Source organism: Mastomys coucha, unplaced genomic scaffold (genome assembly GCF_008632895.1).
Source record: "Mastomys coucha isolate ucsf_1 unplaced genomic scaffold, UCSF_Mcou_1 pScaffold20, whole genome shotgun sequence".
In the NCBI taxonomy this organism is placed as follows: Eukaryota; Metazoa; Chordata; class Mammalia; order Rodentia; family Muridae; genus Mastomys; species Mastomys coucha.
Window position 1 is genome coordinate 24,014,416 of NW_022196903.1, and position 22,743 is coordinate 24,037,158.

Below are 22,743 nucleotides of genomic sequence, written 5' to 3' on the forward strand. Positions count from 1 at the left end.
GCGACCTCGAGGATTACCGGCTCATACCAAGCGCCCCCAAACTTGCACTCGAGGGCGCGGCTGAAGTCCTCCCTCGAGGCGCCCAGAGCCCGACCTGGCTCCTGCATGGAGCACTAGGCGGCCTCCGCCACCGTCGCTGGCCCGCTGGGTGGGGCGGGAGTTGGCGCTCGCAGGGACTGGGGCTGGCCGGGCAGTTGCGCAAGTGGCACTGGGGCAGCTATAAGAGGGGCAGGCAGGCATGGAGCCCCGGAGGAATCCCTGCGCCAGCAGCCATAAGGTAAGGCCCGGGGCGCGCTACTTTCTCCTACGCCGGTCTTTCTCATAGCACCCCACCCAACTGGCAATTAGAGAAACTGAGGCAAGAAGGAAGTCGAGTGGATAGCTTGGTGCTGAACTCAGTAGTTCTGCAGTGAGGGACTCTGCAGACAGAGGGAAGGTGGCTGGGAGCGGAGAGGCACTAGATTCCTGGCTGGGCGGGCCTGTGCCCAGAGGGCACCAACCTGTTCTTGCAAAGCCAGCCAGGGCTCCAAGCCTGTCTTTGGTCTGCAGACTTGAGATGATTAGGGACCTGAGATGAACAGAGCCCACAGCGTTCCAGCAAGGTTGGACGTGCAGTGAGGCAGCCACAGCTCTCTGTCTTCCCGAAGGCTCTACAGCTTTGCTTTGCTCTAAGAATTCATTTTCCAGTGAGGGCCTACCTAGTACTAAAACTACTGTTGAGTAGACGTGGGTAGAAAAACCGTCAGGAAGAACCCAATTCCCTCCCACCCTCGTCCCCAAGTTGCGCGAGTGCACACACACACACACACACACACACATACATACACACACACAAATAAACCATCATCAACAACAAAAAAAGCTAGGACTCTCCACATCTTTCCCGAAGCCATGCAAATTATCTTTTTTGGGGAAACAGAACAGCGAATCATGGGGAAAGGAGTGTAACCTGCACATTTTTTTTTTTTAAACTGGTAGGCATGTCTACCCAAGATGGTTAAATACACATTGCCAGCCCGAGGCCCCAGCATGCCCCTCCTTCAGCTTTCTTTCCCGATGGGGCTCATTAGACTGCATTGTGGGTATGGTGCCCTTACGCTCCTCTATCTCTTACTGGGGGTAGTGGTGCATTAGATATGGTCAGACACCACGCTGCCTTGTAGGCATGGGTGTTTGGGAGAGGACGAGGCAAACCAGTCATTTCTATTGGGAGCATGGTATTCAGGAGAGGTAGGCAGAGGGCAGGGACTTGCTCCATCCTGGGAGCATGGGCTCTCTAGGTGCCCTTTGTAAGGTGGAAATGGACTTCCAGTAGTGAGAGTCATACATAGTTTCTGTAGAGTTCTTGATGGGCAGTGGTCAGCTGGGACTGGGGAAGCATTTCTAACCTTTTCCTGATCTGTATGGTGCACGGAAACAAACTTGAAAGGAGGCATTCTAACAGTCACTCTCCTGGCAAGTATAAGGACCACACTGATCATGTATTCCATTGAGGCATGAGAGAAGCACCCGTCCCCCGTCCCCAAGACTTCTTTTTCGGTTCTTTCCTTTCTCAAGCCCTCAAGGACACGCTGGGCCGAGGGAAACATGCCCCTGTTGGCTAAAGAAGCATCCTTCTCATATTTGGTAGATCTCAAACCCAAGTAACAAGCTCTTCTTGGTATGGGGGGGGATATTTTCCTCCCCCTGTGTTCCAGGAAAATGTTCAAAGAGACAAGGACAGAACCAGGAATGCTGTAATAAATTCTTGTCAATCAGCCCCAGGCAGATGCCTCTCATGTCTGAGTGACCCATGTGGGATGCAGAGATGGCTTCCCTAGATGATTCCCTTTATAGAGCACCAGTCATTTTTGCACTCCAGCCTGCATCCTTCTAGAGGCACAGGAGAAACAGGGAGATGGAGCAGGGTCTCCAGGAGCATGGAATGCTTGTGAGGTGTGCGTCACTGAGCATTCTGGCCCAGGGGCACAGCCTTGAAATTCTCTGTCCATACAGTTGCCTCCCAGAAATGCCGAAGTTAGGTTATTAGGAAAGACCAGGCACTCAGATACACCAGACAGCTCAGCACTTGCTCCCCGTGGGAAAGCAGCCATTCCCTGCTCTACAGAAAACTGCATGCCCCCGTCTCTCCTGCTAGCTGTGAGCTCTCTGAATCTACAATCATGTCTGTGCTGACATTTCACCTAAACCAAAGACTAAGACTCCATCTGTGTGCACATCGTCTTTGCCCTCAGGAGTACCACAGAGTTCTGCAGGGAAGCCACAAAGCAGGCAGGAGGAGCTCAGCATGGGTCCCTTGGCAAAGACAGGGCATGGAAGTGGACAGTCACATGGATGGGTCTGTGGTGGGGAGTCACTAGGAATAACAGTCCACACAGCAGAGCTCAGGAGCTGAAAGAAATCAGAACTATGTAGACGGGGTGTATAGAAGCGGTGTGGAGGCAAATCAAAGCTTTGGAGGGAGAGAAAGCCAAGCACTGAAGCACTTGAAGACAGCTTCTTAGGTATTTCTGTGGAGCCAAAGTAAATTCTAAAATGGTAGGCCATGCCTGTAATTTCAGCACAAGGAAGAAGAGGCAGGAGAAGGAATAGTTCAAGGCCAGTCTAGTCTATGTGAGGGCATCTCGAAACAAAGAAAGATGATTTTTCAGAGGGAAGCCACCTTAGGGATAGGTTAGCCTGGTCAGCGATGAAGGATGGGGAATACTTTACTTATTCATTCAACAAAAATTGATAAGCACCTGCTCTGTGTCAGCCCTTGGTAGATGCTGAACTAAGTGCAGGTGTCACTGATGGATTGTGGTGCCCTCCCCCCCATGTGTGGCAGGAGCTCCAGATTCCTTTTGGACAGTGCTCCAGGGAGCCACTGAAAATTGATCAGAGTTGACGCAGGAGTTGAAATCTATTTGCTTTCCCTAACGGGAATGAAAAGAATATAACCCCCCCCCCCACACACACACACTGTGCCTACCAGCTAAGAATGTCAGCATGATTTCTCAAGCAAGGCCTTTGGTTGCAGAGAAGAGAAAATTGCTCCTGCTAAGCTTAGTGATTTTCAAATTGTATACTGTGGCCAGCACTTGAAGAATGAGCTGAAATCCCCTAGAGATCACCTGCAGCAAGAGCAAATCCTTTAAAAAACTTTTTAAAAACGTGTGTGTGTGTGTGTGTGTGTGTGTGTGTGTGTGTGTGTCCGTCCAAGAGAGCCATGGCACGTGTGGAAGTCAGAAGACAACTTGCAGGAATCAACTGGTTCCTTCTACCACATGGATTGTGGGAACTGACCTCAGGCCATCAGGCTTGGGAGAAAGTGCCCTTACCCTCTGAGACATCTCACCAGCTCTTATTTATTTGTTCATTTGTTTGTCTATTCAATGTGTGTGAGAGAGAGGGAGGGGTAAGCATACATGAGCAATAGAGTGCATGTGAAGGTCAGGAGACAGTTGGTGGGGTGTAGCATGGAGGTCCCAGGGATAGAATTCAGGTTACCAGGTTTGCTAATAACTGCCTTTATCCACGGAGCTATCTTGCCAGCCCAAGAGAAATACTTTCTAACACTCTGTAGTTCAGTAAGATAGCTATGGACCATAATTCAATGGACAATGCAAAGTAGCTCATATAAAATCAATATTGAGAAGTCAAAAGAGATGTGTCAGTGGGTAAAGTGTGTGCTGGTATACATACACACATATATACACATTGTATATATGTGTATATATGCAAATTTTTAATTTTAAAGAAAATTGTATTACATTTAATAAATGTAATAAAATAACTTTATTTTAAAGAGAGACAGAAAGGCAGAAAGACAGACAGACACAGAGAAAGAGAGAAAACAGAGAGAGAAAGGCACAGACACACAAAGACACAGACACAGACATAGACATAGAGAGCATGAGTTAGGTGCCCTCAGAGCTAGAGACCTGTGATCTCCTTGGATCTCCAGTTCCTGGCAACTATGAGCAACTTGACATGTTTGCTGAGAACTGAACTCAGATCCTCTGGAAGAGCAAGCAGTGCCCCTCATGGGACTATTGTACCATCTCTTCATCCCTAATAAAAACATTATAAAAGAAGTCCCACCTCCTATCTAACATTCCCTGTACTCAGCAGTAGCCTCCCTCTACTCCCTCCCCACACCCTCTGAAGTTCTGAGAATTGTTATTCTCTTCTCTATGCTTTGGGATCAGCATAATGTCCTCCAATTTCATTCATATTACATTGATGGCAATATTTCATTCATTTTATGGTGAATACTATTTCATTGTGGATATGTACCACATTTTATTTATTCACTCATACCTCAATGGGAACTTAGATTTGATTGCATATCTTGGCTATAAACATGGAAGCAAAATATCTCTTTGACATACTGGCTTCTTTTCTCTGGGTATGCCTAGGAACAGGATTGCTGGATCATAAGATAGTTCTATTTTTAGTTTTCAGAAACATCTCCACACTGTTTTCCATAGGGGCCGTATTCATTTACAGTCTCATTAGCAATGTATGAGCATTTGCCTTCCCCACACCCGGTCCCCAGCATCTGCTATCTTTTGTCTTTTTGACAAAAGCCATTCGGAGGTGAGATGATATCTCACTGTGGTTTTGATTTGCATTTCTCAGATATTTTCATGTGCTCCGTAGGCAAACATTATCTGAATTTAATTCATAGTAGCATACCAAAGACTATCAGGGAAAAAAAATCTATAAAAATCTGATGGCTGGAGAAGAGAAGAAAGAAGAGTGTGTGCTTTGGGTCTCTTGCTAATCTCTGGTATGGTTAACTGGGGGAAGTCAGGCTAAGCCCAAGGATAGCAGCCTTCCTCAGCCAATGCCTCTGTCACCCAGTGCTTCCCCCAGTTGCTGACATTTCCCCCATTGGTGCATGGAGGCAATGGCAAGCCTGATCTGGGCTCTGCTGTCTTCCAGTCTGGATCTGAAGAAGCAGACAGTTGTGCCCATCCCCACCCATCTCCTCCTGAAGGTTCTCCTCTGAGGGAAGCTGAGGGTGCTCACACCTGAGATGATCAGTGTCTTGGGTGAATTAGGGTGTGATCTTGTCTGCAAGGAAGGTTGCAGCATAGAACTGCCCTCTGGGGATGTAAGTAAAGAATCATCTAGATGGGGGATGAGGGTGTCCAGGATCCAAGTGAGATCAGAAAGAGGGGACTCGGGGGGTGGGGAGGCTGACGGTGCAGCCCTACAAGACTCTTGCACCAGTCTTGAGCCTTTTTCTGAAGATGTATCACCACCTGCAGCTGCCTCAGGGCCTCCCCTCTTAGTTTTTTAACCTCTCTAGTGTGCCCTGCTGGGGAGTCACAGTGTTGAAGGTGAGGCACGGCATGGGTAGATGGCAGGGGAAGACAGGCAGCCTGAGAGGAGCTTTCCAGTGACACCAGAATGTAAAACAAAAGTGAAGGGCAGGGAGGTAGCTGCCCAGTGCCCACCCAGTACTCCCGACCGTCCCTCTTCTCTCCAGGCTCTGCTGCAATAGTCCCCAGATGTGAGGAACACAGTGTACTCAGTCTTTTAGCAATTCCTCTGCCAGCTCTTATGCTATACCAACTCGTAAGTTGTTAAACTCACTTCAGAAACTCCTAAAAAGGCTTTTGTGGCCAGGTAGCCTTTCTCCCTGCCCGCCCACTCCCTCAGCTCCCTGGAATTACATCCATGGCCCCATTCTCTTGAACTCCAAACACCCCCCCCCCCATTCGAACTGACAACTAGAAAGTGTCCTGCCATCCTCAGCATTAACCAGGGCATCGGATCAATTTGAATGTTCCTCCTTCCATTGCAATTAACGACATACATTCTTATAACCAAAGGGTACTAGTTTGCTTTTAAATTTTATGAGCACTATTTATTTATTTGGGGCTCTTGCTTTTTCTGAGACAAGGTCTTGCTCTGTAGCTCAGGCTGACCTGGAATTGACAAGAAACGCCCCAGCCTTAGCCTCATAAATACTAAAATGACAGGGATGCATGGGCCACCATAAACAATGTTGAGAGCTGCCACATGGCTCTTCTGCTTTTATTTAATCCATCAGCATTTGGCTACCTAACTGTTCCTGATGGTAGAAGCAAGCCTAGCAGTTATTCCCCATGGCCACATTCCTCCCTTAGGACTTAGAATGGTCTTCAACTGGGAAAGAAAGAAAACTAAGACACTGGGAGAAACTAGCCGTCTCCGTAACATGGCTATGTATCTTGATGTGTTTGTGTATGTGTGTCTGTGTTACATAAGCATGTTGTGTGCTGTTGGGGCGTCGGTTCCTAACATGACTTTGATCTCAGATAGATCTGTGACCACTTCTCTCTGCAACCCCCGATTCGTGCCCCAGAAGCCTGGCCTATCATCTTCAGCATATTTGCTCACAACAGCATCTCAATCTCATCTTTCCAGAGCACTGTGATTTATTGCCAGCATCCACTGAGGCATATTATCCATGGTGAGAGAGAGGCCTTGTAAACATGCTTGTCTGTTCTGATAGTACAGGGTGGCCATTGTGTGAAAACAGCTACGATATGACCATAGTTAATCTGCTAGTAAATTTGGTCAGGAAGGAGGGTGTCAACAACACATAAATCTTAGAAATGAATGCCACACATTCTTGTGCTGCAGGGGAAAATCCACAAGCACCAGGTACCCATTTGGGATGCCCGTGGGAGGCAGTGGGCCAAGAGTTTGACTCAGAGTCCGCTGCAGGTGCTGGTGCCCTGAGCAGTTCAAGCTCTGCCCAGTAATTCCAATAATTTTTAAGTAGCCTGGCATTTACTTCCTCAACCCTGAGCCAGACACCAGCCAAGATAGGCAGGGATATGAAAACATTCCTCTTGTTTATCCTTTGATGCCAGTGCTTGTGTTCCCTCCATTTCTCTGATGAGACCAGATGAAGTAAACTCTCTTCCCCAGAGACACATAGAAAACAAACGGGCTGGAGAGATGGCTCAACGGTTAAGAGCACTGACTGCTATTCCGAAGGTCCTGAGTTCAAATCCCAGCAACCACATGGTGGCTCACAACCATCCGTAATGAGATCTGGCGCCCCCTTCTGGTGTGTCGGAAGACAGCTACAGTGTACTTACATATAATAATAAATAAGTCTTAAAAAAAGAAAACAAACAAGCAAGCAAGCAAACAATAAAACCCAGAGCCTGCAGTAAAGCCTGGGGCCTAACTGTTATACTTGCTTCCTTGGTTGGGGTTTCAGGGAACTTATTGGGGGATATCCGTTAGCAGCGATCTGTGGAGAATATGTTCCATGACTTCTGGTGGATCCCTGAAAACTTGTGAGAATATTAAACCATTTATATTCATGTATTCCTTAGATGAACCCATGCATGGACCCATAGCACTCAAATTCATCTCTCCTTGGATGTTTATGCCTCCTTTGACTATACGCTTCTTGCTTTAGGACCATTAGTAAATTAATAAAGGTTAACAGAAACCTAACACTGTGATTCCACGACAGTTGATCTGATAGCCAAGCAGCTCCTATGTGGCTCAGAGGCAAGTGATGTATACAGTGTAGACAATCCTGGACGAGGAATGATTCACACCCCAGGAAGGGCAGGATGAGAGAGTAGGAGGCTTCAGAATCACACTCGCCATGGCACAATCAAGAGCTTATGAATTATCCATTTCTGGAATTTTCCATTTAGTATTTTTGGATCACAGATGACCATGAGTAACTAAAGCCTTGGGAAACGAAGCTGAGGATAGGGTGTGGGGTGGCTGAATTTCAGTCAGTCCTGCGGATAGGGTGTGGGGGTGGCTGAATTTCAGTCAGTCCTGCGGATAGGGTGTGGGGTGGCTGAATTTCAGTCAGTCCTGCGCACGTCTCAGCCTGACTCTTACCTCTTTGACTTTGGAGAAGTTGGCTCATCTTTCTGAGCCTCATTTGTTTTCTCTTCTGTAAAATTCAGATTAAAAAGAGCATACCTTTAAGCAAGCACTATAAATAATATATAAGCAGACTGCTCATTTTTCCGTACTGTCAGAGGATGAGTTATACTAATATTACCACTGATGGAGGACAGCCATATTACCTATTCCCACCCAGACCCAGATGAGGAAGAACAGAAAAAGGAGAAGTTAGCTTTTCTGCCATCTCCATCCTCTTCATCCTAATATTTATGAATGTCTTTATTATTCAAGCTCATATGCACACCCTTAGCATGGATCACTGGCTACAGGCTTGCATACATTTAACTTCATTATCTTTTTGCCTCATGCATCTCATCAGGCTTGTGTTTCTTAATCAAGAATCTGCATGGTGTTAATTTAAAAACTCATGGCTCCATGACTGGAAACTCCAGCACTCTAAGGAAATGTGCTATGCTCTCTCCTGCCTCCATACCTTTGTACTTCTAGGCTCTTGATCACTTGTGGTAAATATGTTCTACTCTCTCAACCTGTTCTTGGTCTTCAGTACCAGCCGAGGCAACCCACTCTGGACTTCTGTGATGTCTTACATTTGTCCCCTTGTGAAGCACCACCTCCCTGCACTGGCATAGCCTTGCTTGTCTGTCTTTCCTGTTGCGCGGGGCAGTTGGAGGGTAGGGAGCATCCTCCCTCCTTGGTGTACTGCATCTGATGGGTGGATGAATGTTGCTTGGATTCAGGTTCCCATGGGGAGAGGAAGAAAGTTATAGATCAGTAATAAAGATCTCAACAGACATAGCAAGAGGCTGCTGCTGTGAGACTAATTAATGGGAAGGGCAAGGCAACCCTGGGTCCCTAATGATCTTCCACACGCATTAGCTAATTCGATCTTCATAAAAGCTCAAAGATGGGCAGACTATAGGGAGGAAGGTAGAGTTCTGAGTGGTTGTATGGTATACCTGCAGTTAGGCAGTGAGTAAATGACTATATTCAACTTAGACTGTAAGAGTTGGTTCTCTTTCCCTTGAAATATGCAACAACCCCCCCCCTCGCCGCCATCATCAAACCCATTTGACAAGTCCTGCTCCATGATCTATAGGACTCATCACTGTGGTTTTATTGGACTGCCAATACTCTTCCCAAGAGTGTACATTCATTAATCCAGGTCCCATAATGAATTGTCTTTGACTTTGACAAGATGGTAGCTAGCTAGGGAAGAAAGCAAATTTTATCCATCCATATCCTACAGCAAGTTGGCAGCAGGACCATTGGACGGATTTACATTGGGCTCTTGAAAAGTGTCATTCCTTCTGTTTGTAGGTCCAAGGAGGAGAAGATCCCAGGGAGGAAAATGTGCTGGAGACCCCTGTGCCGGTTCCTGTGGCTTTGGTCCTATCTGTCCTATGTTCAAGCTGTGCCTATCCAGAAAGTCCAGGATGACACCAAAACCCTCATCAAGACCATTGTCACCAGGATCAATGACATTTCACACACGGTAGGGAGTCTCTTGGGGAGACAAAGATGTAGGGCTAGAACCAGAGTCTGAGAAACACGTTGAGCACCTTCTGGATGTCATGCACATCCTAGAAGCTGAGAATTTATAAGACTAGGGTATCCATTCTTTCTGCTTATGGCTCTTGACACTTAACTGCCTGCTGGAGTACAGGGCTGAGTGGTTCCAATTCTAGACCCGGCACCTAGACTGCTCAGTTGTACTGTCTGTACTGCATGGTTCTAATCCTAAACCACCTTAGATAATTTAACTCTCTCCTATACTCCCATTAAGAAACCATAAGGGTCTGTGAGGCCATGTTCATTTTCCCTCTGCCACAGGAAACCCAGTCCTTGGTGTATAGCTGAGCATGTGAGGCATACATCAGGCCTGGGAGAACCTGGGTTCCTCCCTGCTTTCACAAACCACTCCCTCCCCTTGTCCTTAGCCCCATTGTTTCTGCCTCTCTCGTTTTCTTTCCTCCATGAAACTACTTCCTTGAATTTAGTACATAAGAATCCCTAAAGGTCGTGGAATCCCATTTACACATGACCAGCTTCCCAGCAGTGTCTCTACTAGGCAGGAAGATCATTAGGTTTCTAATGGTTTTTAGCTACAGCTTCTCCTGCCCATTGCTCTCCCTCCTTTCAAAGTCACACAGAACGCAACCTTTCCCCCCTTTTCAACCAGTCCTCTGTGTAGTTGCTGACAGCGGTCAGTGCCCACCATGGTCTTTCTCCGAGGCCCCGCAGCCTACATCTTCAGGCATTTCCTCAGATGTATCCAAGCTATATGTATATCATCACATCTGCTTTCCTTCTGTTAGATCTTAGGCCAGTTCTTCGGTGTTTTTTAAACCTTGATTTTTACCATCTTGATAATGGTAACATCTTATCACATCACCAAGTTGTTCTAAGTAAATAGGGTACAGGGAAAGACTTTCTTGTGGAACCATCTGGAGACTACCATGTCTCCTGGCCAGGGTGGATGTCTCACAGTGGCCTTGGCAACCCAGGAGAAGTTCGATATTCAGAATCAAGGACAGCTTAAAATAAGAGACTTGTACATTTCATGGAGAAAATTCTCATCATCTTTCAAAAGTAGTCATCAGGGCTGCACATGGAGAGACTCAACTACCCAAATGTGGCTAGAAATGAGAGGAAGCCAGTGGGAAAGCCCTTCCTGGTGACCAGATGCAGCAGAGCGGAAGAGGGGCATGACTTTGACCCTAACGAGGGGGAACCACGTAAGAATGTGACTAGGATGGAGAGATCTGATAAGGGCAGGAAGCTAGAGAGGATATAAGGAATAGAAAGCCATGGCTGGTTCTTCACAGATGTCATTTGGAGAAAGAACAAGATTAGTCAGAAGTGAAGGGTGGAGTGGCTCAGAATGAACAAAAAGTCTGGGAGATCAGCTCTGTGGCTCCCAGTCAGCTGACACAGGAAATAAGGGCCTGGACCAGGAAGGTGAGAAGGAAGGAGGTAGCCCAGGTTCACAGACATAATGGAGGGCTCTGGAGACCGATTGCCCTGCCATTTGCTAAGCGCCCGTTGTTCCTCTTCCTCCTGCACAGCAGTCGGTATCCGCCAAGCAGAGGGTCACTGGCTTGGACTTCATTCCTGGGCTTCACCCCATTCTGAGTTTGTCCAAGATGGACCAGACTTTGGCAATCTATCAACAGATCCTCACCAGCCTGCCTTCTCAAAATGTGCTGCAAATAGCCAATGACCTGGAGAACCTCCGAGACCTCCTCCATGTGCTGGCCTTCTCCAAGAGCTGCTCTCTGCCTCAGACCGGTGTCCTGCAGAAGCCAGAGAGCCTGGATGGTGTCCTGGAAGCCTCACTCTACTCCACAGAGGTGGTGGCTCTGAGCAGGCTGCAGGGCTCTCTGCAAGACATTCTTCAACAGTTGGACGTTAGCCCTGAGTGCTGAGGTTGCAAAGACCACCGGGCTCCCAAGGATCATGTTGAGGGAAGAAACCTTGGCTTCCAGGTGTCTTCAGGAGAAGAGAGCCATGTGTACACATCCACCATCCGTTTCTCCCACTCCTGTAGACCACCCTTCCAAAGGCATGACTCCACAATGCTTGACTAAAGTTATCCACACGATTCCATGAGCACAAGGAGGGGCCAGCCTGCAGAGGTGATTCTCACCTAGTTCTTCAGCAAGTACAGATAAGAACCATCCCGTCCCCTCCATGTTCTACCCCCTCTGGGTACGTGTTCCTCCATGGGTACATGCTTCACTGCAGCCTAGGGGGTGTGAGGTAGGGATGGGTAGGGTCTTTGGACTGTCTCAGAGTCTTCGGGAGCACCATGAAGGCTGCATCCTACACACAGCTGGAAACTCCCAAGCAGCACATGATGGAAGCACTTATTTATTTATTCTGCATTCTATTTTGGATGGATCTGAAGCAAAGCATTGGCTTTTTCAGGCTTTGGGGTCAGCCAGAGCTAGGAAGGCTCCTGGGGTGCTGTTTTCAATCCTATTGATGGGTCTGCCCGAGGCAAACCTATTCTTTGAGTGACTGGAAGGAAGGTTGGGATCTTCCAAACAAGAGTCTATGCAGGTAGCTCTCAGGTTGTCCTCTGGTGACTGGCTTTGTTTCTATTGTGACTGACTCTATGCAAACACATTTGCAGTGGCATTGCCTGGAGCATAGGCTAGGTTATTACCAAAAGCAGATGAATTTTGTCAAATGTAATATGTATCTATGTGCACCTGAGGGTAGGGGATGTGTTAGAGGGAGGGAGAAGGATCCAGAAGTGTTCTCTGAATTACATATATATGGTAGGCTTTTCTGAAAAGATGAGGCATTTTCTTACCTCTGTAGGCACATAGTGTGGCTTTGTGAAAAGGACAAAGGAGTTGACTCTTTCAGGGACATTTGAAGTGTACCAGGCACCCTTGGAGGGGGCTAAAGTTACAGGCCTTTTGTTGGCGTATTGCTGAGCTCAAGGAGGGAGGGCCCCACATTTGAGACAGTGAGCTCCAAGAAGAGGGTCCCTGGTGTAGATCTACAAAATTTTCCAGGGGTTGATCTCACAATGAGATTCTTAAGCAGGCAGTATCCCTGGTAGATGTTTGCATGTCAATATGTGGTTCTGGTCTGATTGGTTCATCCAAAGTAAAGCCCCATCTCCCACCCATTCTGTGGGAAGTTTTGTTCCAGTGGGAATGAGAAATCACTTAGCAGATGGTCCTGAGCCCTGGGCCAGCGCTGCTGAGGAAGTGCCAGGGCCCCACGCCAGGCTGCCAGAATTGCCCTTCGGGCTGGAGGATGAACAAAGGGGCTTGGGTTTTTCCACCACCCCTGCACCCTATGTCACCATCAAACTGTGGGTGGCAGATCAGTGCAAGGACACTTGATGGAAAGCAATACACTTTAAGACTGAGCACAACTCTGTGCTCAGCCCTGTCTGGTGCTGTGGGCTACAGAAGCTCACCAAATAAACATAAAAAATCAGAGGCTTATGTCCCTGTGGTCAGACCCTACTCGCCGATGTGCCAAGGTGCCTACTTCACCACAGCAGCCCTGCACAGCTGAAGGTACAATGCTGTCTCACGGGTAAGAAAAGACCTGAGCTGGGGGTGACAGTGCCCGGGGGAACCCTGCTTGCAGTCTATCGCATTTACATACCTTTCAGGGCACATTAGCACCCACGGCTATTGTAGCACACTGTTGACACGGTATAACTGGGGTCATAAAAATAAGAAAATACAGGTTGACTATCCCTTATCCAAAATGCTTGGGACTAGGAGAGTTTTGGATTTTAGAGGCTTTTCAGGCATAGGTATATTTTGAGTATATATAATGAGATTTCTTGGAGGTGGGACCCAAGAATAAACATGAAGTTCATTTATATTTCATAATACCATATACACACTGCTTGAAGGTAGTTTTATACAGTGTTTTAAATAACGTTGTGTGCATGAAAGAAATTTTCACGGCGTGAAATTTTCTACTCATGTCAGCACTCAAAAACCTTCCAGTTTTGGAGCATTTTGGATCTTGGGTTTTCTGCTAAGAGATGTTTAGCCTATACCTAAAATTATAGTGGCAAACAGGTTGCAGGACCAGACTAGAGACTGAGTCCTCAGCCCTGGAGTGTGTCCTTCCAACCAGGTAATCCCTGTGGAGGTGAACAGGATCAGGTTTTGTGGTGCTGACAAGAAGAGAGGAGTTGGAGGTAGATTTTGGAGGAGCTGAGGAGTGGACATGATGATGTCTTATTGGACACTTGGTGTGTGGAGAGGTCAAAGTCCGGACAGGAAGTGACCGGGAAGACTGGTGAGAACGGGATAGAACAACAGGAAGTGCTTAGCGGACTTTATGGGCCGCAAAAGTGGCTATTGAAAGAGTTCCACGTGCCACAGTCTGGAGCGCAGGCTTGTGGTGGCTGGTGTCAGACTGTTCTGGGGTTGTGCTATGTCACCTTGGCCACCTCGTCAAGCTGGAATGTCCTGAGCCTTTTGCTCAGAAAAACTTGCACTATGGCTTGTTCCCGGATTATGAAACTTCCCATAGGCAAAAAATGTTTGGTTTGAGGTTTTGTGTTTTTTTTTTTTTAAAACATATATAATATGTAACAACAGCAACAACAAATTTTTGTTTTATTTTGTATTAATTCAAATAAATTAATGATGCCTCCCTGCGTTGCTTTCTGTCTCCTGCGGTGGAGGGGCTTTCAGCGAGCTGTTTGTGTGTGACAGGGCAAGGCCTGGCTGGCGTCCAGCCATCACCAGGGTCAGCCCCACCCGGGCTTGGCCACAGCCAGCTACCAGTTATTCAGGCGAAAGGATTACCCTAAAGCCCAGGGCCGGGCAAGGAGCACATTCTGCACCAGAGGCTGTGTAGTTCTGCAGACCAGCCTTGAGAAGCACCAAGTTATTTTTAAAGCCAGAGTCAAAAGTATCAACAACAAAACCCCAGGCAAATAACCAAACCCAAACCTCACAGACTAACGGCAGACCAGCCAGGCACACAGAGCCACCCCCCCCCCCCCCAACCAAAAAAAAGAACCTGGCTCATGGCGGTCACAGAAGAGTCATCCCTTCAGCTCATGCAAGACCTGGCCTGCTCAACTCCTGTCTTGAGGGACTATGGGACTGACTAACAAAGACTGTCATTTCCATGCCCTCACCAGGAAGGTCACAGGTGTCTCTAGAGATGAGATGCTAAGAAGGACCCCACAAAATCTGAAGTTAGGCAAACCTTCCTCCCTCCACATCACAATTAGCAACAGGCTTGGTTGTTAGTTGTCGGCTGGGGACCACCGAGGTGTCAGCTCCCCTACCAGCTACTACAACAGAGGCTATGACTGGGAGGTGTGAACAACAGACATCTTTCCATAGTCCTGGGGCCTGGATGTCTAAGATCAAGACTCAACATGGTCAGGTCTGGGGAGGGCCATCTTACAAATGGCAGCTGCCATCTTAACGTGGTGGTACCCTCGAACGGTAGAAACAGAGGGAGGAGCCTCTAAGGAGGTCGTTTTTTTGTAACCATGCTAGTCCCGCTCCTAGAGTTCTTGTGAACTAATCCCTTCTCCCAGACCTCATCTTCTAATGCCATCAGTCTGGGCATGAGGCCTGCAGCATATGAACTTGGGGAGACGTGTCACTCAGTCCATGTACTTGGGTACAACTTAAGGGAGGGGGCTAGCTCCTCAGTGAAGGTGAACCATAGAGGGTGGTACACCTGTAGCTTCAGCAGCCTCCTTGGATCCCTTGAGAGTTCAGTGATGTGGCTGCCAATTTGAAATCCTTTATCTGCTAGTGTCAGAAAACCAAGGCAAACCACCCCGCTGAAAGAGGCACTGCATCTCAACCCACAAAGATAAGAAACCCAAGCCCCAGTCTGTCTTTAACACTTTCCCCTGCTTTTCTACCTCTGGCAGCCTCACTCACACACGGGGTTTGCAAAGATGGCCTTCATCATCTCCATGCTTGTGGGGTCCTTGGTGCCCATCATAGTAGGAGATGGGCATCTTTCCCATTCAGTGGTACCAGTGAACCCTGTAAGGAGGGCTCTTTGGCCAGGCCTGAGTCACATGTTCCCATGGACTAAGGACAGGAGAAGCCCCATGTGTACATGTCTCATGTCTGAGAATGAGTAAGCAAAGGCCCTACTTTTTAATTCGCAGAAAAGCTGATGAGTGGCTAAGTGAGACAATTTGGTTTAACGCACACATACACACACATGCACACACACACACACACACACACACGGAATGGAAAATGTATACCTGCCATAGCATTTCAAACTCTGTTGTGTTCTATTATGTTCATAACTTGGCTGGGGGAGAAGTCCTTGACCCCAGCCTCTCACTCCTGGAAGTTCTTATTGCAGCCACCTGTAATTTTGTAGCCCAGGACCCACACCTGGTAGACTAGATTCAGCAGCCAGGCCTAGGACCATCACCACACACAAACTTTCTTAGAAGAAAAGGTCATTGGAGACTCTAGTTCTCCATCCTGTGGATTCCTAGAAGTGATGTCTCAGGAGGAAAAGGACACTGGAAAATGGCAGAATGACGAAGTTTAGGTGGAACTTCCTGAGGGGGCAAAGCTAAGTTCTTGCCCCAGAGGCATAGAAATGCTCAGCAGTCCCCTGCCAGTCTGATGTAGGCACAGGGGTCTGGAGATGATGTTCCAGGTCCTTGGTGGCTGGGACAGGTCAAGGCCATCTTGTTTCTGAGCAGCCATGAATCTAAAAGGCCCAATCAAGAAGGCTTGAGGAAACTGTCTATAATAAAAGGGTACCCCAGAACAAAGGCCTGGGGGTGTTGTTCCACCTTCTGTGGTTGTGCTGTCCAGGCCCAGCGAGGAGAGATTATCCTTCAAATTCCTTTTTCTGATCCTTTCCCACTGTTGGGCATGATGGTGGTTTGGATGAGAAATGCCCCACAGACTCTTGGGCACTTGAAAACTTCAATCCCAGTCGAAGCACTGCTTGGGGACATTTAGGTGGTATCACCTTGTTGGAGAAAATATGCCAATGGAGATAGGATTTGAAAGCATAAAGCCTTCCCATTTCCGGCAGTTCCAGATGTAAACCCTCAGCTTCCTGCTTTTGCTACTATGTCTGTTATGTGCTGTCATGGATTCTTTTCCCTGGAACTGTCAGCCAAAATATTCCTTAAATTGCCTTTGTTTGTGGTGTTTTATCATAGCAACAGCAAAGTAACTAATACGGGCATTCTGTGTGCCTCCCCTAAGGCAATGGCTCACAGCTGCCAAACATGTGGCAGAGACTACGAAGAACGCTGGCCGCAAAGAACCGTCAAAGATAGGCCTTTGCCCTTGCTGTGTTTAGTGGAAAGGGGCCAGACTGACTGAGCAGCACCTTGCAGAAGATCTGATCCCAGAGGTTTTCTGCACAGAGGCAACAATCTTCTGAAAAAAAGTTTAGGGCAATTTACTTCGGGCTTCTATCTATCTATCTATCTATCTATCTATCTATCTATCTATCTATCCATCCATCCATCCATCCATCTTTGGTCTTATGAGACACAGCCTCTCTATGTAGTCCTGGTTGTCCTAGAAGTCCTATGTAGACCAGGCTGGCTTGGAACTCACAGAGATCTGCCTCAAGTGCTGAGATTAAAAAAGCATGAAGCACTATACCCATCTTGATCCTAGATTTTTTTAACATTTGCATCCAAGTCTATTGATGCCCATCCATACAAATCCACCAGGGTTCCCAATACATTGCCATTTGCATCCCCACAGAGTCCTTTACCTGGGAAATCACCCTCTTAGACTAGGGAGGGTAAAACTAAGTGAAAATACAAAAAGTAACAGGGCTTCCAGTTCAATCTTTGCCTCATCTCCATTCTCCACCCATCACCAGCAAGTGCTCAATGCTTAGGCCAGTTGTCATCTGCACAAGGAGACAGGTCTTTAGGTGGTGAGATGCTGGGAAGCCATGAGGTCCATGGCTGAGCATAGGAAGCAACCAATGTATTATATAGTCATTATTATCGTTAGCAAGTCAGAGCAGCAAAAAGAGGGAAATTGCTGCAGCACATGCTGCAGAGCCCTGTGCTATGCGCTGCAGCTGGGGCCGGCAGCTCCTCTATTCAGTGCTCTCTGCGGCACAGTGACACTGCTCTGCCCGAGGAGCCCTCTCAGCCCCCACACAGCCTGCAATCCAGTGTGTGTCTCCACGAGCGGGAAATGGGGGTCTGTGGGTAAACACTAGGCTTTCTTCTGTCCCTGGAGCATCATGGGTTATTGTCTGCGTAGAACTGAGGTGTGCAGTGCAGCGCCCACATTAATAATGCACTTTCTGGGCTAGTGAGATGGCTCAGCGGGTAAGAGCACTGACTGCTCTTCCAAAGGTCCTGAGTTCGGATCCCATCAACCACATGGTGGCTCACAACCACTCGTAATGATATCATCGGACACCCTCTTCTATTGTGTCTGAAAACAGCTACAGTGAATTACACTGGAGCGAGCAGGGCCGGCAGAGGTCCTGAGTTCAACAGCAGCCACACACATAATGGCTCATGGCCACCTGTACAGCTACTCATACACATAAAATAAATAAAATAAATCTTTAAAAAAAAAAAAAGCACTTTCTTCCTGGCCTCGATCTTCCTGATTCTCACTCCTGCCTCCCAGGGACACTTGTCCAATCACTTCTTATACCGGAGTCTACATACTCTCACACTCACATACATACACTCATTCTCACATATATACATTCACTTACACATATGCACTCACACCACTCTTTGTCTTACACACATTCTCTGTCTTTATCTCTCTCTGTCTCTCTCTCCCTCCCCCCCCCACACACACATACATTCTTATGCTCTGTTATTGAACTAACCCAAAGTAAGAGAATCACAAGGGATGTGGGTGCAGACAGAACTAGGAAGCAGAGTGTGCAGAGTGGAGCAAGGAGCTCTCCCCAGCATGGAAAGAAAGACACCCCCACCTCCTGAGGGGAGGGCTTAAGAGAAGAGGGTCCCAGGGAAAGAGGGAGTCCTCATCAGAGAGGCATCCATCTGAGACACAGCAAAGATCAGTGAGAAGACAGAGCATTTACAGAGAAGGAAGAGGGCCGTGTTTAAAAGGGAAGGGGATGAGGGAAGAATGAAAGGGGTAGATACGTCTGTAGACATTCAAACATCATAGTAAGCCATGACCGTTGATTGGGTAGTGGCTCCATCGCAGCCTGAGCCCTGGTCCTCATAGGCAGCCTGAAGAATGGAGATTTTTCAAGAAGACTGAGTGCAGAGGTTCAGCTTCATTCGCAGATTCTACTTACTCTTCCTTTCTGAAACAAAGCTTTCTGAATTCCCAGATATTAGTCCAAGTCAGCTTCAGAAGGCAAAAAAAAAAAAAAAAAAAAAAAAAAAAAAAAAAAAAAAGAAAGAGGAGAGGAATTTGAATATGGACTCCAATTTTTAAAAACTGAAAATAGCTTCTTTTCTCATATGATACCTCCCCACTACAGTTTCCCCTCCCTTCATTCCTCCCAGCCGCACCACCCCCCAGCATCCCTTCTCTTCCCGATCCATTGGGGTGATGATAGCATGTGGTGTGATCTTCGAGTGCTGCCTCACACAGTAGCAATCCAAACCAAAGCAGGTTAGGCTGACCTGGCATGAAGTCTGGGACTGTAGTGGTTTGAATGAGAACGGCTCCCACAGGCTAACAATGTTTGGTTCCCAGGTGATGGATGGCTCTTCGGGAATGATTAGGTCTAGCTTTGTTGGAAGAAGTATGTCACTGGGGCTTGGCTTTAAGGTTTTAAAATCCCATGGGGGGTAGAAAGGCCAGTCTCCCCACTCTACCTCTCCCTCCCTCCCTTCTTCCTTCTCCACCCTCTCCCCCGCCCCCCTCCCACCTGTGGATCAGATGTAAGTGCTGAGCTACTGCTCCAGCACCATGCCTGCTTGTCTGCCGCCATGTTCCTCCCCATGACGACCATGGACTCCCCCTCTGAAACTGTAAGCGAGTCCCACAACTAAATGCTTTCTTTCATAAATTGCTCTGGCTGTTGTGCTTTGTCACAGTGATAAAACTGTGACTAAGACAAGGGCTTACCTTTGTTATCTACTTCAGAAGAAAACACAGACTGGGGCTGAGATGAACAAGATCAGCCCAGTGCTGGCATCTGTTGAAGCTCAGCTACAGAGACATGGAGTACACAGGGCTGTGCTTTCGGGTAAAACTCTCAGATAAACATTTTCTGAGGATTCTGGCTGCCTGCGCATCCTGCATCCTAGAGAAGGAACGCGAACGGGGGAGGGTGAAGACAATGAGGCTATGATGAGGATTTGAGCTGTATTTAACTTCACATTTGATTTCACTGCCTGGCAGATGTCCCAGGGCCTTGAGGGGGGACAGCAGGCTGTCAGAGTGGGTGTGAAACAGTGAACCAAAACAGAGATTTAACAAATCAAACAAGGAGAGAGCAGGAAGAGCCAGCTGTGAGATGCTGCAGAGGGGAGGCCTGAAGCTCCTAGGGAAAGTCAGAGGAGCAGCCAGCAGGGCCTCAAGCCTACTGTGTGTTGGGTGCCAGTGGAAGCCAACTCCCCCTGCTTAACAAGGATCATGAAGTGACCACTTAGCAGCCATCCCATCTTATGGAAGAGAACGCCTCAGACCATGTGTGAGGGGAAAGGAATCCTGTCTCCTGTCTCACTTAGATCACTGTGGAATAAGCTTACTTTGCTCTTTTTAGACCTTACCCATAGTGATGTGGCTGAAGCCTGGGATAGGCTCCTCCCCATCCTCCATCTTGTGTGCTTTAGCTCTTCTCAGCCACTCCTCACCTGCCCTGGACAGAATTCTCTAGAACTCAGGAGCAGCCTGTGGAGCAGGCCAGGGCCCTGAAGAGGGTGCATGAGGCATCCATCTTTGTGCTTCCCCTTGGTACTGACAGATGCTATCTCCCTTGCAAAAGCTAGTGTACCCTCTCAGTTACATGACCCCAGAAAATATTGCCAATCAGAAAACCTCCTCTCAGTGCCTCACCCCCCCACACACACATCATACCCCAGATTAACATATACCACATATACACATATACCACACACATACACGTACCGCATACACACACACACGCCACATCACACATACACATCACACCACACACACACACACACACACACACACACACACACACACACACACACAAAGGAATTCCTGCCCTCAGAGTCTCTCCTTGCTGTGTATAAAGTATATGCATTTCTCTGAGGAGAACAAGCCATAGGCACAGGGGCTGTGATAGTCAAGCCCCCAGATCCCCCCCTCCTGTGGAATTAAGACCATGACATTAAATCTTTGGTGACTGATCTAGGGAGCATGGGAACAGCCTGGGTCCTCCCCTCCATGCTTTAGGAAAGCAGGGTTTGTGATCCTTGCCACCCTTGGCAGAGCATGGCAGGGTGTCTTAGTATTCATCCCAGTTATTGGATAATAGAACAGAGGCCTAGAGGCCTCATAATGCTTGCCCCATAACTCACATCTGAGGATCTGAATCTCTGTCCTATATCCAGGCCAAGATGGAGCCATGGATACCTGACCTGAACCCAGCTCATTCCTGCCCCAAATACACATCCAGATTTCTACTGGTTTTCTCTTGGCCAGCTCATCCTCTACTTTCCCCATCAGAGCCTCAGCTTGTAGGAAAAGCATGCGCTAGCCACATCACCATCCTAATGCTGGGGTCTAGGACACATACTCACAGAAGGCCAATGCCTGCTCTGTGGTCTCCAGGTTCACCCCTGGGTCTGCTACCTTTCCCATTGGCTGGCTGGCCTTGGACTCTCTCTAGTTGTCACCTGCCCAATGCTAATTCTCTCTGGTGAAGTCTTTTTTTTTTTTTTTTTTTGGTTTTTTGGTTTTTTTGAGACAGGGTTTCTCTGTGTAGCCCTGGCTGTCCTGGAACTCACTCTGTAGACCAGGCTGGCTTTGAACTCCAAAATCTGCCTGCCTCTGCCTCCCAAGTGCTGGGATTAAAGGCGTGTGCCCTCACCGCCCGGCGTGAAGAACTCTTTTAATAATCCTTTTTAAAATTTGTGTTTATTACCGTTGCGTGTCCATAGTGAGTTTGGGTGGGCGTGCACGTAACCCAGCATGGATATGGAGGTCAAAGGACAACTCTGGCATCTCTCCTGCCACCTGGGTTATCAGGATTGCAGCAGATGTGCCTTCCCTGCTGAGCCATCTTGTTACCCTGAAGAGCTCTTTAAACTTCATGTTCCCCTCCTTACCTTCTCAGGACCCCCCATATCCATGTATTTTATTAATTGATTGTCTCACATGAACATGTAGGCTCCTAGCAAGCAGGGTTGGCCTTTTGGCCTGTTTCAATTCCCTCTATAACCCCAGTATCTAGAACAGGTCTTGGGACACAATAGGTACAAAGCAAGTATCTGTGGGTAAAATGGGTATCTAGTTTCAAGAACTAAACTCCTATGCACCTCTCTGTAGCCAAGCTATTAAGTTTAGGAGCAAAGAAAAAGGCACGGGACGAGGTGGGATTCAGGACAGTCTGTTCACTGAAGTGACCCCAAGGCAGATGTGGCTTCCGAAGCATTGTCTCCTGGACAAGACCATGGGAATTCTATCAACAGGAGAATTCAGCAGGAGGCAAACTTTGCTTCGTCTCATGCTTGGAGCAGCCAGCCCTGCGACAGAAAGCTGTGAGTATGAGGCAGGGAAGAAAGACAGAAAATTAAGGGGTACGGGAAGAGAAAAGAGCCCCTTATCCCAGACTCTCAATCATACTTCTCTCTGGCTGAGTGTCAATAACGTCAACCCAGCTGACAAATCACAGGAGATGGTCTATAGAGACAAAGCCTTTCTCTGAGAAAAATGTCAAACAAGAATTCTTATAAAAAGCCATACTTGCTTAAGGCCAGAGCGTGTGCAAGTGCTGATTTGGACTTCATCACTAATCTTCTCTCACCTTTAAATCTGAACCAAGCCCTTCATAAAACACATGACAAGTTCCAAAGAGGAGAGAAATAATCCACATTTTTAGACAGGACTTCATATATCCCAGGCTGGCCTCAAAGTTGCCATAAAAACAATAGTGATCTTGAGTTTCAGATCCTCCTGCCTCTGTCTTTGGAGGGCTGGGGTCACAGCTGGGTGATGTCATACCTGGCTTGTGTAGTGTTGGGGATAAAATCCTGGGCTTCGTGCACTTTAAACAAACACATCATTAACTGACCAACATCTCCAGCCCCTCCTTCTGCTTGACTTCTTCTCCTTCTCCTCCTCCTTCTTCTCCTCCTCCTCCTCCTTCTCCTCCTCCTCCTCCTTCTTCTCCTCCTCCTCCTCCTCCTTCTCCTCCTTCTCCTCCTCCTCCTCCTCCTTCTCCTCCTTCTCCTCC

General features: G+C 47.7%; 1 protein-coding gene and 1 long non-coding RNA gene across 3 annotated transcripts in view; one reads left to right on the plus strand and one right to left on the minus strand.

Annotated features, from left to right (window-relative positions):
* The first annotated feature begins 254 nt into the window (after window positions 1-254).
* On the plus strand, window positions 255-14,032 carry Lep (leptin). Its single transcript, XM_031380792.1, has 3 exons — window positions 255-277; window positions 9,205-9,379; window positions 10,953-14,032. The coding sequence occupies exons 2-3, from the start codon at window positions 9,236-9,238 to the stop codon at window positions 11,310-11,312; spliced, it is 504 nt and encodes a 167-aa protein (XP_031236652.1). The 5' UTR covers window positions 255-277; window positions 9,205-9,235; the 3' UTR covers window positions 11,313-14,032.
* A 4,401-nt stretch (window positions 14,033-18,433) lies between these two features.
* LOC116098036 overlaps window positions 18,434-22,743 on the minus strand; it is a 19,126-nt gene continuing 14,816 nt past the window's right edge. For both annotated transcript variants that reach the window (XR_004121672.1, XR_004121673.1), the window contains exons 2-3: window positions 19,443-19,620; window positions 18,434-18,713 (exon numbers count right to left, since the gene is read on the minus strand). This is a non-coding gene — a long non-coding RNA (uncharacterized LOC116098036). The remainder of the gene's footprint in view (window positions 18,714-19,442; window positions 19,621-22,743) is intronic.

Excerpts from the sequence above, each read along its gene's own strand:
- Lep (XM_031380792.1), top strand. The coding sequence starts at position 9,236 with ATGTGCTGGAGACCCCTGTGCCGGTTCCTGTGGCTTTGGTCCTATCTG. Across the intron at positions 9,380-10,952 it reads TCAATGACATTTCACACACG|CAGTCGGTATCCGCCAAGCA; the intron begins GTAGGGAGTCTC and ends CCTCCTGCACAG.